Source organism: Tasmannia lanceolata, unplaced genomic scaffold, assembly GCF_043159265.1.
Source record: "Tasmannia lanceolata isolate RefF3 unplaced genomic scaffold, GAP_Taslan_0.1 ptg000037l, whole genome shotgun sequence".
Classification (NCBI taxonomy): domain Eukaryota; kingdom Viridiplantae; phylum Streptophyta; class Magnoliopsida; order Canellales; family Winteraceae; genus Tasmannia; species Tasmannia lanceolata.
The window spans coordinates 58499791-58518197 of NW_027518714.1; the positions used below are offsets into that span (position 1 = coordinate 58499791).

General features: G+C 38.4%; 2 protein-coding genes across 2 annotated transcripts; one reads left to right on the forward strand and one right to left on the reverse strand.

Moving 5' to 3' along the window:
- The first annotated feature begins 2402 nt into the window (after positions 1 to 2402).
- On the forward strand, positions 2403 to 6699 carry LOC143861098 (glucuronoxylan 4-O-methyltransferase-like protein (DUF579)). Its single transcript, XM_077371993.1, has 2 exons — positions 2403 to 3337; positions 6477 to 6699. Exons 1-2 carry the CDS (start codon positions 2545 to 2547, stop codon positions 6521 to 6523), a joined length of 840 nt encoding a protein of 279 aa, XP_077228108.1. The 5' UTR covers positions 2403 to 2544; the 3' UTR covers positions 6524 to 6699.
- Positions 6700 to 6999: 300 nt separating this feature from the next.
- On the reverse strand, positions 7000 to 16074 carry LOC143861857 (uncharacterized). The gene is made up of 6 exons (XM_077372810.1): positions 15957 to 16074; positions 12070 to 12173; positions 10272 to 10385; positions 9949 to 10064; positions 8636 to 9059; positions 7000 to 7982 (listed from the first exon to the last, which is right to left on the reverse strand). Exons 3-5 carry the CDS (start codon positions 10368 to 10370, stop codon positions 8948 to 8950), a joined length of 327 nt encoding a protein of 108 aa, XP_077228925.1. The 5' UTR covers positions 10371 to 10385; positions 12070 to 12173; positions 15957 to 16074; the 3' UTR covers positions 7000 to 7982; positions 8636 to 8947.
- Between the last annotated feature and the right edge of the window lie 2333 nt (positions 16075 to 18407).

The following is an 18407-nucleotide window of genomic DNA, read 5'->3' on the forward strand; positions in this document are numbered from 1 at the left end:
TTCCTTTTAACGGTCAAGAATTTATTTAATTTTGTTTTAACTCTTTTTTTACCGTTTGAGATTCCTTAATCGTGGTTTAGTGACCGTTTGGAAAACGTCTCTCACGCACTAAAAGAGTGCGTCGTTTCACCCTAACGTGTCGTTTACCTTTCTATATAAATCGGTTTTAGAGAAAACAGAAAGATATCATTGACGGATTCTTCTTCTGCTCTTTCTCTTCTCTGGCTTTCTCTGTGGTTTTCTGATCAAGGCTTTTGGCAAATATAAGCGAGTTCTTAGGCATCCGGGCTGCGTGAGTGCACACCCTTGGAGCGAGAGTTGTTGTATCCTGGAGGCATACACCGAGACGCCCATCTGCACCGTTGATTTGTCATAGTGGGGGCGAGATTTGCCTTAAGGACAACGAAGATTCTTCGTGCCTCAACTCGATTAGTGATCTAACGATTTCTTTTTCCTTTACAGATTATTATTGCAGGAAATAGTATTATTGATCTCTGTCTTCAAGTTGTGAGATTAATTGGTTATAAGGCATTCTCGAATCCTAAATTACAGATTTGCACATCAATTTTTCTAACAAGATTTTGGTTTGAGAAGGCTTACGTTAAACGTACGCAATCTTATTAACATCGATGGATGGTTCAGGTTCAAGTAATTGGGCCCACCACCTGTACTGGCTGGGAGCATGGTGCTAAAACCCGTTGAGTCAACTCAAAATTCGTCTTGAGCTAACTCAGTTCACTAGTAAAATGAGTTGACTCAACAAGTTTACCATGATCCAATCCCTGAACGGACATCTCATGCATAAAAAATAAAAAAAAAGGCTCATTCAAAGGCCTAGGATCCTTCAATCTTGTAGATCATGGCTCCCTCTCAAAGGTATGCGTCTTTTTATAAAAAAACAAGGGTTTTCTTGACAATTAATCATGTAGGTAAATGATATTTCCACTCCATCTGTTTGTCATTCGCAAAAAAATAAATACATTTCCACCTCATTTTTTTGTCTATCTCCTAAAATGAAGCCATTTTCAAGAAAAGACACAAAAGGGGGTGAAAATGCTGAGAAAGAGGGTACAAATATTATTCTCGATTGGAAAATGATATAGAAACAGATAATACTACAATCAATCAAGCGAGGAAACCAACAATTCCGGCTTGCCAGATTAATACAAAAATAAAAATAAAAAGAAGCTTATTTTAAAGAGAAACCAACAATCTCCACAAGCATCCCTCTGTTGCATTTAAATCACATGAAATGATAACACACTACTTCAAAACTTGGGCTGCCTTTGGATTGCCAAAATCAGGAAGGCATTCTATTCCAATCCTCCTCCTCTAAACAACTCAACTCAACTAAGCCTCTGTCCCAAACTAGTTGGGGTCGGCTAATGAATCCCTTAGAAAATTTTCATGAAGGTGAATTTCAATAGGATTCATTTCATAGAAGTGTGGCAAAGTTTACGGCCGGCTGCCAATTCTCCTATATACGTAATGGAAAAAGAAAAAGAAATATTTAATTTAACAAAAATTCTAATAAAATTTTCATTCTGACGGGGGCAGAATATACCACCTCGGTAAACAGATTTCAGCATCCCCCCCCCCCCCTATAATTCCGCCTCGGTGTCATTTCCGCCCACCTGACTCTCTTCATTTTTCTAACCAAACGCATCCTTGGTGTCTTTACATTCAAACAGCCGCGATTAATACTGGAGAATGGAATGTCCGAGGGGCTGGAGCTGTGAAAAACGAGCGTGGAAATATCAGCCCTCTTTTAAGTATATTGTGGCACTCCCTGGCCACATTAGACACCACAACCATGTCCATGCCCAGGCAATTTCATACCACCCACCATGGTTCCAATATACCAATTGAATATGAGCCATTGATCATTTTTGTTCCCAACAGTTTAGGCTTCTCCAGCTGATATAACTTTTGTGCCATCTAACCATCCGATCACAGGGGACTTGAATCTATTGAATCTGGACCACTTATTTTATTTTTTGGCCCACCACTTATTTTATTTTTTGGCCCTCAACCTGCAACCCTCATGAAAAAATCATCAATATATGGTGGCAAGAACAAGATGAACAGTCTGGATTACCAAACAATGGGCCCCTCTACATAGCCATTGGAGGTGGCATTATCAAGATTCATGATGCAAGAGTATCACCATATCATTCCCTTAGTCATGACTTCTACTGTTCTAGAGTTAGGTCACTTAAAAAGACCTCCAAAAAAAGGAAATCATGGATTGCTACCCCCCAACTACCCCATGTAGCCTTCTTCTACTACACTCAACAACCAAAGGAGCCAATAAAAGTGGAACAAAATTGCACAAGTCTCTACATAAACAAAAGGAAAGGAAAAGGCTTGAAACAACAGCAAACATCTCCCTTCACTCTCAAGCAAGAAAACCAAAGGCTATCACATAAAAGACGCACCATAACAGAAAAAGGTCAGAGGAAAGGCTCCCTCCATAGTTCTGAGAATCACAACACACCACAGCAGCAACAGCAAAAACAGAGACAAAAGAGGAAGAGAATTATCATGGCAAGGCTCCCTCTCATCGCCTTATTCGTCCTCTCCACCATATCCATCCTCAGATTCCTCAAAATTACAACCAACACTTCATCTTCCTCTGCCCCTCCACTTCCTCAGACACAATCTCTTACAGACTCATTTTCCTCCCCATCTCCGTCATGTGCGGAGCTCCCTCCGCCCGTATCAAACACCCTCACACACCATCCCAATGCCTCCAAAGACGCCACCCTCACCACAAAGGAACTCCACCTCCTCTCAAATGTCATCTCCCTCAAAGTCCCCTGCAATCTCCTTGTCTTTGGCCTCAATCCCCAATTGGATTTCCTCTCCACCCTAAATGTTGGTGGCACCACCTTGTTTCTTGAGGATGATGTCAAAAAGATCATGGTGGCCCCCACAAAATTCAAGACCACATATGTCTATGAGATCAACCAAACCCAAGCAGCTGGTGAGGCATATGAGCTACTCAGACGTGCAAGGATAGACCCTGCTTGTATGCCTCGAGCAAAGCCGCTCCAAGCCTCGAGATGCCCACTGGCCCTCACATTGTTGCCAAAGTTGGTTTATGAGCACAAATGGGATGTGGTGGTGATCGATGGACCGAGTGGGGATCGACCCGAGGCACCTGGTCGGATGGCAGTGATCTACACCACAGGGATGATGGCAAAAGCCGGAGCGGTGACGGACGTTCTGGTTCACGATGTTGATCGGACAGTTGAGAAATGGTATTCATGGGAGTTTTTGTGTCAGGAGAACTTGGTTTCTTCCAAAGGAAAGTTTTGGCACTTCAAAATCATAGGTAACTCAAGTTCTAGTAGTTTTTGCTATAATGAGACATTTCATGTCAAGTAGTATCAGTTTTCTGTTTCTTAGTAAAATGAGCCAAGAAAGAGGACAACTCAGTTGATGAGAGCATCCGGGTCTCTTTCATTCGCCATCTAAAACTCCGGGTTTTAAAGACAGCAAGTGAACCGTTGATTGACATAAAGACAGATATTGCATTTAACTGGAGGATGGCATTTCGGTGATATGGAATCAAGAATCAAACCCTCTGGTCTTAGAATAATACACAGACAGTATGGATAATGCACATCAGCTATGATATGAGTAATTTATATGTAAATTATCGAAGAATCCAGCTACCAGATGATTAAGCAAGAAGTCAGTTCCCAGCAGCCAGCTATTAAATGAGTAAATTAGAAGTAGATTTTCAATACAATTCCTCAGTAGATGCAAATATCGAGAATTTTGATCCTAAAACAGAGATGAGTTGGTTTATGTGTACGAAAGTGCATCAAATAGAGAAACGGTTAGAAGTGAATACAAATGTGGTGTCAAACAGAAGAATTTCATGATCAAGCATACGAAGTGTAATGACTGTGATTAACTTTTCTTTAATAACCCTAAGATTTAGGCTTTGGATCGATGGATCTAAATTTCAAGGGTGGGGATCAACGATCCATCGTTGATCAACCCTTGATCGTAAAATTTAATCACTCTTTTCCCTTCGATTTGCCTAGATCCGTAGATCTTAGAATCTATGGCTAGTGAAGGTTAGATCTAAATTCTCTAATTAAAAGAAGAAAATAATTTCCGTGGAAAATAGCACTTAAAAGGTGGAAAATTTTTGAATTTTAAAGTGGAGGGAAGAAACCCACGTTTTTCCTTGTATGGAAAAACGTGCATATATATATGTGTGGGTCCACCTACAAATCCTTTCAAAAATCCATTATAGTATACTATACTTAGAAATAGCATTTTCAAAACTACTAAATATATATATATATATATATATATATATATATATATATATATATATATATATATATATATATATATATAATTAAGGTAAGTATCAATGAGTGTATGAAAGATAAGTTAAGAATGTTGGGGAGGGGAAAGTTTCCTTTTCTTTTTAGAGATTTGATTTCCACTTGAAAAGGAATCTTGAACTCCTTCTTTTGGTATGATTGGCTCTCTTATGTAAAATTCAAATCTCAAAATTTTAGGAGATTTCTTAAAGGATAAAATCTAGAAATTTTTGGGAATATGAGCAATCAAATCCCAAATCAAGGGATTTGATTGTGAGCAACTACCATAACTCTTTTCCCTCTCTTTTATATATTACCTATATGGTAGTCATGGGAAATCAAAGGAATTGATTGATGGCAACTTACCATAACCTCTCACCACTCACCATAATTACCAATCTTAAATTAAGGAAAGTAAAGTAGTATAAGAAGAGTGATGCACTCCTCCCATTCTTGCACAAAAACGTGGGAATAGAGAGAGAGGGTCACTTTAAAACAAAACAAAAAACAGAGGAAGAAGGGAGAAGAGAAAAAGGGGAAGGGAAAAACCCTAGTCATCTTCAAGCTTTGTAGCATCACAAGTAAGTATAGTGTACATATTTATATTTGAATCTCTTGCTGTTTTAATACCAAAACCAGGACAGCTATAGTGCTGCCTGCGTGATATATACTTGCTGTTTTTAATACCTAAAACCAGGACAAGTGCTGCCTGTGTGATATTTAAATCTCTTGCTGTTTTAATACCAAAACCAGGACAGCTATAGTGCTGCCTGCGTGATATATACTTGCTGTTTTTAATACCTAAAACCAGGACAAGTGCTGCCTGTGTGATATTTAAATCTCTTGCTATTTTAATACCAAAACCAGGACAGCTATAGTGCTGCCTGCGTGATATATACTTGCTGTTTTTAATACCTAAAACCAGGACAAGTGCTGCCTGTGTGATATTTAAATCTCTTGCTGTTTTAATACCAAAACCAGGACAGCTATAGTGCTGCCTGCATGATATATACTTGACGTTTTTAATACCTAAAACCAGGACAATTGCTGCCTGTGTGATATTTAAGTCTCTTGCTGTTTTAATACCAAAACCAGGACAGCTATAGTGCTGCCTGTGTGATATATACTTGCTGTTTTTAATACCTAAACCTGGACAGCTATAGTGCTGCCTGTGTGGTATTTGTACCTTAGACAGGGCAGCAGTTGTATCGTTGCAGGTACTCTGCTGACCCCAAAGCCAGGGGCTCCTCCCGATAAAGAAAATATGAAAATGATTAAAAAGGACCTAGACCAAAATAAGTTGACCTATTTCACTTATTGATTTGCCTACAGGAGCCATCTCGTCCTACTGCGATTATAAGATTAAGGCAGGTGATACCTAACTTTGCTCGTATGGCTTTTAATTTATCCAACAAGAATGGTGAAGTATTTGATTTATATTGATTCTAAGTTATTCTATAAATAAATGAAATTATGTCTTTTATATTATATGTTGAAATGGATTCTGAATTCTGATAAAAATATTCAGTTTAAATTGTATTTCTTTTTAATCATATGAAATAACGTGGAAGCCGTATGTACACTTAAGAAATACCCAAAGAAGAAATGGGAAAGGGTGATGGGAAGCCATTGAGCTATCCCCGTAAACAAAGGTATACAACTTGGGAGAACCGCGCAACTCCAAGTTGATGTCGGAATCCTACGGAGACCAAGAGTCCCTAGGCGGTATGATCTATCGTAATAAGTCCCCGCGGAATCGACCGTGTTGGCAAGGGCAACAAGCTAGTGGGAGCTGGAGTGCCCTGGGAATTAAATTAAATCGTTATAATGAGAACGTAACGGATTTGTAATTATTCTGGTTGTTAGTTAATTATTCTCGTTCAGTTCTCAGTAAGTTGTTCACTTTAAAAATGATCTTCTTATATTTAAATTTGCAAGTAGTTGTATTTCTTTAAAATGAATTCTCTTATTCTGGTTTAGAAAATCTCTATAAATTATCATGTTGGAAAAGTATTTGTTCAGTTTATTTGAATTGATAAATAAATATGGATCTTGATCTGTTGTTTAGATTGAACTATCATACCTGCCAGGTTACTATCACTCTGCTTGACGTTGTTTTCACCCCAGGATTAGAGGATGCCCACGAGGGTGCGTTTGCGCACGAGGACGTTTAGGAGCATAGAGCGATGGGAGAAATAATTGAAATGACGATACTTTCGTCGACGTCTCGGTTTTATTTAAGAAATTTCTAGTTTGGATTTTATTTAGTAGAACATGTTATTGAAATGTCGATGTTATTGTAAGGAACATTTTAGTTATGGAATAAGAATGGCAGTTGTTTAAGTTTCATAGATGGTTTGTTTAAAAAATAAAAAATAAAATTATTGTGAGTATTTTGACTGGTGTTTGCTTGTAGCGATCCGGTCACGGGAATCGGGTCGTTACACGAAGGGTCACTCGAAATTTGAACTGTGGAATCAAGAGAAACATGGCTTTTGCAATCATTAAAGAAGCCATGTTACAATTCTGTGTAGGCAAATGAATCAAAATGTTATTCCTTTTTTTTCTCTTCTTTTCTTTTTTTATTTAAAGAGTAACAAAATTCATTTCAAAGAATAGATAAACATCATTGTCAGTGGATCTAGAAAATCAGTCTTTTTTCATCTTCAAGGATATGGAATGTGAGTCTATTCCATCCTCAGTAAGCAAAGAGCAACTTGGGAGTTCACTCAAGACTGAGGATAGCTGATTTTTGCTAGCTTTACATACCACTTGCGACAGAAACAAGGTTGCTGACTAAATGGTGAATATCAGATTAAGACAAATAAATAGAGTAGAAGACATGGACTAGAGCGCCGTCAATATCATGCTTCTTTCATTCTGGATGGGATGAAAAGATATATTTCCTGGGCTTCGTATTTTTTAAGCATTTTGTAGGACAATTGGTTATTGAAGGTGACTCATCAAATGTGATCGGGTGGGCAGCGGGCCTTGGAGACTAGCTAATTGGATGTAGAAATCACAGATATAAATAGAAATTCGGATAATGTCCATGTTCATGGAGAGGCTAACGTAATGGCGGATTCCCTAACAAAGGAGGGGGAAAGTAGAGGAGCTTATAGGGGACAATCTCTGTCCCTTGTATCATGTGACTAAAATATGTTCTTCCATTAAAAAATTTACGTTCTTTCCCGAAGTGGCTATTTGACTGATCCATCCATCACTTTCTTGGTATCATAGTGTCAGATAACAATTAAATTTTCTCTGGAAATGAAAAACCCAGGAAGTGAAGGAGAAAGATGAATACCCTTACCCAAACTTCCAGAGTTTCTTCTATCGGAAGGTTACAAAATATTTGTAGTTCCTTTGATATGACCATCAACTGCACCATCCCATTCCCCCATAACACATAGCTACACAGAAAAAGAAAACATGTGAACATGAAACGAGGGCTTCTGGATGATACCAGTGGCGCCAATTTTGCCAAAGATAGATTAAGTGAGTCAGACAAGCCACATAAATCAAGAGCTAAAGAAGAGAAAATTCATTAGCTCTGCTTTTACATGTGGAGGTACTCTAAAAAAAATATTTCATCCTGTCATCTCTCTTCATAGCATTGTACGCTGCTTGAACCTGGAAACACAATGGAGATACATTTCAAAACAAAATTCCAGATTTAGGGCCTCTCTGGATACAATCAAAATAAGGCCATACTTGCAAATATAACTTTAGGGACTCTTTGGAAGACATTAAATATAGCATCTAAAGATAAATATAAACAAATTTTAACTGTCATCTGAGGCAAATTAGATAATTTCTTCTTTAAGAAGAAATAATGTCATTTGTAAGTTATGATTAATAAACTTATATGCATTCTAGAGGGTAGCAGGAGAGCCCTTAGTTGAGAGAAGTGGGCATTCAACTATTCAAGGCCTCATTTGAGATGTGTGCAAGAAGAAATTACCCTCCAACGTGTTCACTGATGTGGGTGTGCACACAAGCAATGGAACTGTAAATATATGATGCAAGGATCCAGACAGGAGTATCTGAGTATTTGCATACTAATATAAGGAAAATCCTACTGGATCTTCCAAAATAATGTGGTGGTCAATCATACTTTGTTGCATCTGACTTTGATAATTTAGATACTTGTATCTGTATTTGGGTAACCAAACTGTAGACAGCTAAGTAAATGAAATAATTTGATCCATTTACAGCATCATAGTGGTAAAGGTTATGAAACCGAAAGAATCATCACTGCAAGTCATAGAGAGAGAGAGAGGGACCTGTTCACTAGAGACAACCGGAACGGGCCCGATATTTACAGACAGGTACTTGCCCCTCAAAGATAATCTTTGTGTAACACGACCCTGTTTCATGATAAGAGAGATTGATACATGTATGTAAACAAATTCAAGTAACCTATCCAATGCAACAAATATAAGTTGCAGGATTTAGAGAATAATACGGCTTACCAGACTTCTGTTAAGAAACAGAAACAATCAAACAAACGATGTTAGTGAAACCTTTTCCGATGCGGCGAGATGAGGTGCGGACTTTGTCGCTCTCTTTAAGGTGAATTTACGCCTCTGCAGAAACTAATTCTGATGCAGCAAATTACTGGCCGCAATCACCCCCAGGATACTGCAGCCCGACGCACTGTCGATCTCTAAGAACTGCACGAGCAAGGAAGATTCGAACCCCCGAATACTCCAATTGCCCAACAAAATACGTAAAATAAAAGAAGAAAGAAATCTCTGTTTACAGTAAAATAGAGAAAGCAAGAATAAAAACAGTAGTTTTTCGTTGTAAAGTTCTGTATATAAAACACAAAGAACTTCCTCTTTTATAAACCAAAAATACGTCCGTTCAACGCACCCTTTAATGGAGGAGTAAAGACGACCTTTAAGAAAAGAGCCGTTAAAAAACGTTACAGATGCGAAGAGACACTTCCCCAACAGTCACAACGATTAGGTACGCCAGCGGTCCCGAGAACTGCGCTGTTATTTATCCAGTTAATTGACGTTCCAGTAAGCCGGCTTACTTCAGGTACGCCGGCTTACTTAAGGTACGCCGGCTTACCTTATCAATAATGGCGAAGGTAAAGGGAAGTTAAATTAAACGGATAGAAACAAAAATTAAAATGCAGGGGAAGGAAAAAACTTGACTTACACACACGGCCGGCCGAGCCGGGCGGCGCGCGTGTGGTTTAGCCAAAAGCCCACAATGTCCACTTGGTGGCTCATGCGCGAAGGAACACTTTCTCCTCTTCTCATTCACAAAGCTAAAGAAGTGAAAAGCTATATAAACCCATGAAGCTTTTCTTCACTTTCGAATACGGGACTATTCGCTTTTGTGAAGGAAGTGAGCAAACCCATTTTCCAAAACCAAATTGGCTTCTTTTTTGTAAACAAAAGAACTTTGTAAAATACCAACAAGGGCTATTATTGTATTAAAATACCAACAGCTCATGGAACAGACAAATCATTCAAGTACTAACCATTCACCTAGCTGAAGCCTGAAACCAATAGTGGAAAAAGAAACAAAAAAAAATCAGAAACTAACAATATTAATATCAGTCTAGATAGATATCACATACATAACAAGTGAGGATGGAATCACACTATGAATGGCAAAAAAAAGCCATTCCTGCATCACGTTCTTGAAGACCACCCTCCCCCCGCCAAAAAAAAAAAAAGATGGCTCATTTTTTTCCTGGCAAAAACAAAATCAATAAAGAACCAGTAAACAAATCTGGACAACAGAATTTGAAGAAATATACCATAATAATTTAGCTTGCATAACATCACCTCAAGGTTCATTGCATTGTATAAGCATAACAACGATATATAGTCCCATCTAGACTTAGTATTGGATAAACAAGAGAATGGCTTTGCAAATTGCAACAAAAAAACTATTTACCTCTGGGATTTGCTGTTCAAGTATTGATTCAACGGAAACGACCATAGCTTGCACAAAATCATCACCTCCAGTTCCTATTGCAGTAAAACCTCTGGCCATTGGATACAAGTTTACCTGTGTAAAAAAAAGGAATATACCTAAGTTGAAAATTATTGCTCACATTGTGATCGAAGCTACACACAACTTCAAATATTGATTCTGATGCAAGAAGTTGACAGTAAAATTTTGAACTGCTCCTCATTTTACTGATAAATATGTCTAAACTGTAAAATTTACTAGCATATTATGCAACAAAAGAAATAATTCAAACTCCCGAGAGATCTAGTATAACCAGGGGAGAAAATAAATCATATTACTTATAAAGATGGTGAAAATTAAATCTTTTTAAATTAATAGTCCATTGGTTCATAACGGATAATCAGAACCTTGAAGGAAAAGCCTGCGTAAGTACAGTATTACGCACAGGTAAAGGTCATAACAAAAATGAGGTGCTTTAGACAAAGCTCCATACGGAACATCCAACTTATGCTCATAGAAGCAAGATTCAACCAACATTGTATCTGGAATTTTTACTATGTCAATTGTTAAGACATAAAGGAAAAGCCTAAGCTCTGATGAGAAAGCAAGTTCCTGAGCAAGCACTATGCATATCTCAAAATATACTATCCTTCATTGGGTCAGGCACTAGAAAAAAAATACGTAGGGATTATTTTCAAGGATTTAAGCATTGACCAATACAAATGCATATGACCCAATATGTATAGATTTTCAGTGGGGTTATAAGAAAGAGAATTATATGTATCAGTTTGTATTGGACATTTGGACAATGCATAAGGGATATGGTGTTCCAATAAGTACCATGTTTCCAATATTTTAAACCTTGTTAAATTTTGTTACCTAGAATTAAAATATCCAACTACCAAAAAAAAATAGAATTAAAAAATCCCTGCGTAATGCAGCAACTGACACTTCTTTTATTCACTGTGAATACTTTTGAAACATTGCAGTCTCAAGTACTTCCACTTCCAGTAAACCTTTCTCCACTAGCATTTTCAATTGCTCAGAAGTCAGAACTATAAAAGAGAATAGAAGTGATAAAAAGATCTCATCATTTCTTATTTTCTGAAATTCTTTTTAAATCAATTCCATTTCAGTCATCTGTTTACAAGGAATTCTGAAACATCTTTAAAAATCATTGATAGCCTCCACAAAACCAAATAACAGTCATAACCTAAATTTTAAGTTTTATCTCTTTTTCTTTTGGCATTAGAAATTCAAAACACATAACAAGAGTCAATCATGCTATTATGTCCAGCTATTGTGGGGCTCACAGTTTGAATGCCATGTACCTTTGATAAAGGAACATATGACTGTGGTTCTTAAGACTGCAGAGATTAGGGTATTAGATAGAAGTTTGAGGCACACCATGTACCAACCGGAAAAATGATGAAGGCAACCTTTCAGGGCATTGCTTGCTGCAAGTCCATACAAGTATGATGCTATCCGGGTGAACATCAGATTTAGCTATTCTTTCCCGGTGTTTCATATTTGCTCAAAGAGACCCATTAAAATTTTCAACAATGTCTTCTCTCATACAATTTCAATAACATGAGTCGTGTTATTACAACAAAAATTGAAAAAAAAAAAAATAATAAAATTAAATTCCATAGTCAGGTCTGTGGCCTAGCTAAAGCAACCATAAAAATATATTGAAGAACATGGGAGGTAAAATGGAACAAAATATTAGAAATCAAGCCTCTACATGACAGAACAAAAAGGAAAGGAGCGGGCACTTTACCTTCTGATCTAGAACGAGCCATTCAGTAGTGGAACCATCTGTAACTGTACCTCCAAGAGCAACATTTGTGGCTTGTGCAACCCGTCCTTCTGTCTTTGACACCTCTGGATCCCATAGCAACAAGAAATATAGATTTTACAACAGCATATATCTACTATTAGTAACAAGCAAAAAAGGCTAAATTGAGTAGAGTAAAAAGCCCAAATCAATATCAAATTTGCAAAGAACTTATTTCAGATATATAACCAGATCATGAAAATTGACCGTATATAAGCAGTGTCGGGTCATACGTAACATGTTGTGATGTTCTTAGTGGAAGAGCCAAGGGGTAAGATATTGATGAGTGATGGAGGAGAAATTAGGGAGAGAGCAATGGGAGTAATGAATACATGCATAAAACTAAATGAGTGACTCAAGTGTTTTTTATGGTGATGGCTTGATCGTGTTACCGTTGGGTGACAAGAGTTGAGATTGTCGATGGAGACAAAGGTTGAAATGATGAAGCAACATATACAACCACAACTCAAAGGAGCAATGTCAAAGAAGCGGAGAGACAACACGAGAGGAAAGAAGAGCCAAATGTGTTCCTTGATGATGATGCCATCATGAAGTCATCCTAGCATCAATCGAGAGACTAATTGTTTCCAAGGCAAGGGATGAAAAGGTAGATTTTGGTTGTAAATGAGTTGTTTCCTTCTTCTTTTTGAAATGGTAGAATGATATCATTAGAAAAGGGAGTGGGAAGAGGAAGACCACACCTGAAAGTACAAGAGGCAAAACAACAGTAAAAATAAAAATTACAAAAAACTCTCAAGGAGGGAGGAAGTCAAACCACTCCAATGCCATATGACTAACCCCACCCCTAGCCAAAGAAGCTGCCTCCCCATTGGCAGATCGCCGCACATGATTTTAAAAAATAGCAGAGCCCGAGATTAGATCATCTATTTCATCAAAGATAGACAAAAATCTCCAAGGAGGCAACACCACCCCTTCAATCGTCGAATCACATTGATTGAATCACCGTCCACAATAATTCGATCCATGCTCTCTCTATCAAGTCTTTTAATACCATGATAAACCGCCTTCACCTCGGCCTTTGATCACATAACCAAGAGGGTCAGAATAAGCCCACACTACTTCGCTACAATCATCTAGACACAACCCCTCTACCCCGGCCGGGCCCGAGTTCCCAAAACTCGACCCGTCGAAGTTGATTTTGAGCATCCCAATAGGAGGAGCAATCTGAGGCCTAGCCTCCCTACTAAAGCAAACTTCTCTCCACCCTTCCCATAAATCAAAGGCCGAAACGAATCGGAATGCCGGAAGACATCTCGCCCACGATATAGAGAGGGCAATAATATTCATATATAGCCAGTACGAGGATTTAGCAACACCCTCAAAAACTCTAGAATTTCTCCCTTTCCAAATCACCCACCATGTTGCAAGCAAACAAATACTCCACGATAATTTTCCTTTCTTTCTCCACGGCACAAACTCCCACTGATGCATCAAATCCGGAATGGATAATGGAAAAACCCAAGATATGCCAAACCTCAGAAGTACATAGCTCTATATCTGATGAGAAAAGGAGCAATGCATGAAAAGATGACCCACAGATTCACCATCATCCAAGCATGGGGGGCAATGGTGATTGCCCCACAAGCAACATACCTCGCTTCCGAAGGAATGAGTTGTTTCCTATTGTCGATGAGGTGATAAAGGTGTCTTTTGTTGCTAACTATCTTGTATTCTTAAACTTTTCATGACTAAAAACTTTTCAACCAAAGACTTTACGATTGCTTGGCATGCTTAAGTGTATTATTTCAATCTACGTAATTAAAATTCCAAAAGGAATGATAACATCGAGGGAATGTATTTAAAAATATTGTTATGAAAAGACCCCTCTTCTTACGTGATCTGCGATTTCAATGGCAGAGCAAAACGAAACAACAAACACAAGCAAACACACAAAAGACACAAAGATTTGCGTGGTTCGGCAAAAGCCTACTCCACGGTAGGGTCGATGAGAAAAAATCCACTAGAAGATCAAGAGATTACAAGAGAAGATCAGTGTCTCTCTCACCAAACCCACTAGAAACCCTAGCATACCCTTTTCCCCTTTCTTTTGAGCTCTCAACCCTCTTTACAAGACTTGCTACCAAATAAGCCCTAAAAGCCCCTTTATATAAAGCGGGCCATAAGTTAGTCTTATCGGGCCGAAAAACACATAAAACGGGCCGGCCTTATCCGGGTCACACACAATATTTCGGACCCCAATCGGGTTTGAATTCAAGACATCCAACTCAACATAGGGGTTTGCTAGCGTCCATCGCAAAATACATTTCGCGGATGGCCTATTCCATGTGAGAGCAGCCACACCTGCTCCCTTTTCAACAGATTTTTTTTCCAGTAAATTTTGTCTTCATGCATGATGTGGATGCTCTCACATGCAACAGGCCATCCGTGAAATGCCTTCTGCGATGGACGCAAGCAAATCCCTTAAAAACAAGACTGTATTTATAAACTTAAAAATACATCTTAAGATGCAAATAAAATACATGTGGATCGTTTCCTACAAACTTAACATCAAACCTACATGAATAAAATTGGTGAAACTATAAATCCCTAAAACTTGTAATTCTAATCAGCCGCAAAGTCCTCTTTACAATACTTGTAACCATAACCAACATTAACCCTTCTTCGCGTACGTTCTTGTTCGCTTCCAGTGAGGCTTAGTGCATGCTTTATGTTGATTTTTCATGGTGTTTTCCATGCTTTTCCTCTTTTTCTTTAAACTTTTCACTTCTGGCATTTTTATCTTTTCTAGACTCCTCGGTTTTTGCTTCCGCTTCCCGTATCACTTCATATAAGTTAAGGAAATTGTTACAAGCCTAATTGGCCATAACGGAATTAAACGAAAATAAAATAGAAATGAGGGGGAAAGAGGCTGATTCGAGGCAACCTGACCTCCTAATGGCTCGATTCGAGAGGAACCATGACTCTCCTCAAAACAAAGTTTCCTTTGCTGTAAAAATTCTCTTCTTCTATTTCACTCAAATACAAGAACTTAAATACATGAACATAGAGAGTGCCACATCAACAACCCACTTACACACAAACTCTACCCACTAACATGACACACAATAGAACTAACAGCCATAATCCTACATAATTAACTACTTGATAACTACTTTGCAACTACAACACACACACCATAAACAGGTACATGTCAGAAAGTGTGTTTTTTGGAGTCGAATTTGAAGCAAGAATAACCTATAAGAGTTACGTCTAAATCAGGAAAGCGATTAGGAGGGGAGCTTATATATGGCTACAAAAAACAGATTTTCTTAGTTTTTTGTGATTTGAATTTACAACTTCTTTAGAGAGACCATTATAATACCTTTAGAGAGAAAACCATCATTTGGGAAAGGACCCTGTGCTCAAAACTAGAACCAAAGTGGGAGCTATCACCTCACAAATGGATGAAGTTAAACTTCGATGGGAGCTCAAGAGGGAAACCATGATTAGTTAAAGTGGTGGGCATATTTCAAGACTATCTTTACGATCAAGACTATCTTTAGCAAGCCTGAGTATATCTTCTCTTACATTTTCAGAGAGGACTTGAATTCTTTCCTCAAAATGGTCCAACCTTCTAGCAAACCCGTCGTAGATGGGAGCTTAGATGGGACTCCTCCTGCCTAGGAAGGACCTTCTAGAGCCTCGGGCGGGGTGTTTGTGCAAAACCCAATTAAAATTATAGCACCATAGAACAGAAAGTTGGATATAGAAGCCCATTCTGATTTCCTATAAAACTAGAAATGGGTTTCCTAAATTGTTCTATGAAACACTTGGAAAAACAGGTATAGGTACGATTATTTAGGAAGTACCATGACCAGGGGTGCAAGCTTTTGGATTTCCATGTTCATCTGATTTGGATTTGAATTCGGGATCAGCCCAATTCACTTTTCGTAAAAAGCTCCAACTCACCACGACCCGAAAAGAGTTTCATGGTAACTATGGTTTATTAAACTTTAAACCCTACAAACATAAATACAATCGAAGTCGAAGCTCAAACGTGTTCACATTGCCAGCTATTGTTAGGAAATGGATCACTTTCCTTTTTTTAGAAGATTTTAATTAAGCTAGATTTTCATATTGCACTATATTTCTATTTTCTTATTTCCTATTCTGCTAATCTATATTTCCTATTTTGCTATCATTATTTTCTATAAGATGCAGATGCCGTATGGCTTTTTGAGCAAGAAAAAAAATCACGTTTAGTGCTTGGCACGTTGGAGGTCGAGTTTCCTCGAATTAACTCATTGGAGGCCTGAGTTTCCTCGAATTAGCTCACTTTCTTCTCTCTTTTCCTCTCAATCTATCAATATTCTTCTTTATTTTCTATCTGATAGAACGGTGTTCTATCAAGTTGGTATCAGAGCACTTTCTTGGTGGATGCCTCGAACGCGTCTTCAGAAGAACGAGCTCGGTATTAGCGATTTGAAGGCTTATTCCATGGCCGCTGGGAACAAGAATGGTTCGTCATCGGGAGAACAAGCCTTGGAAGCGAAGTTGGATGCGAAGATCAATTCGAGATTCCAAGCTTTCGAATCGAAGTTGGATACAAAGATTGATTCAAGATTCCAAGCTTTCGAAGAGAAAATAATGAAGATGTTTAGAGAATTGGTCTCTCAAATTCTGAATTTTCCTCAAGTGATGACCACCCAAGATAGACCTGATCTTGTGTCTGAATCTACTATTGTGCATAAGGATCAGTATGAACAAGGCATTACAAACTTTCGTGATCGTCGAATCAATGAACGTGATAATCGAGGTGGCGAAACATTTTTTGATAGAGATCAAAATTTTCCACTGATTAAAATCGAGTTTCCGCGGTGGGATGGTAGCGATCCGATTGGATGGGTGTCTCGAGCGGAGCGATATTTTTGATTCCATCTGACGGCAGAGGATCTCAGGGTCGCAAATCGCTTCTATCAATCTCGAGGGAGATGCTACTCAATGGTATGATTGGTTTGAAGCAACTTGTTATGGAATTCGTACTTGGAAGGAATTCGTAGAAGGTCTATTAGTTCATTTTGGCCCATCTGGGTACGAAGATGTCCATGGCGAGCTAGCAAAAAATACAGCAAACAACAACTATCTTAGAGTATCAAGGTCGCTTCGAACGACTCTCAAACCGAGCTATAGATTGGTTGGAGCCACAGCTAGTTGGGACGTTTGTCGCAGGACTCCGTCCAAACATTAAGCGTGAAGTTAAGATGTATCGTCATCGCACGATGACGGCGACTATCTCTTATGCCCGATTGCAAGAGGAAAGACTAAATGAAGATAGTCGACGTTCGTATGATGGCTTTACTGGCCGACCCCCTGATCTTCTTCAAGAAGGTCCCATTGAATCCACGGGTCGTAACATGCATGTGAAGCGGTTGACGGAAGATGAACTCAAGGACCGAACGACTAAGGGGCTATGTTGGCACTGCGATGAGAAGTGGCATAAGGGTCATCGTTGTAGACAAAAACAGTTGTTGATGATCGAGCCAGCTAGGTATTCCGATGATGATTATGAGGATAATCAACCTTGAGGACAAGGTTGAAATTAAGGGCGGAGGAATGTTATGATCACTTTCCTTTTTTTAGAAGATTTTAATTAAGCTAGATTTCCATATTGCACTATATTTCTATTTTCCTATTTCCTATTCTGCTAATCTATATTTCCTCTTTTGCTATCCTTATTTTCTATAAGATGTAGATGCTGTATGGCTTTTTGAGCAAGAAATAAAATCACGTTTAGTGCTTGGCACGTTGGAGGTCGAGTTTCCTCGAATTAACTCATTGGAGGCCTGAGTTTCCTCGAATTAGCTCACTTTCTTCTCTCTTTTCCTCTCAATCTATCAATATTCTTCTTTATTTTCGATTTGATAGAACGGTGTTCTATTAGCTATTTTCCAAATCGATGCCATGAGAAGAAAAAAAAGTTCTCTAAGGTGTAGAAGAAATGAAGGATTAGAAGAAATAACAAATGAAAATGGTTGGAAGAGAGGAGAGTGATGGCGGACTTTAACGCTTTTTTTACATTATTACAAGGAGGGTGCATAATCCTACATAATGAGATTTCATATGGTGTAAGCCCTTATCATCCGGTATTTCAAAAACCAATGTACGGACCACATTATAGGATGATTTAAACGGTCGCAACGTAAATAGGTTGTTCCCCAAAAATCATTTCCATAGGAAGAAATATTATGGAAACCTCTATAGATCGGAGGGCTAGGATCATCCTATAGAAATGATTTTTTGGGCATAACCTATTTACGTTG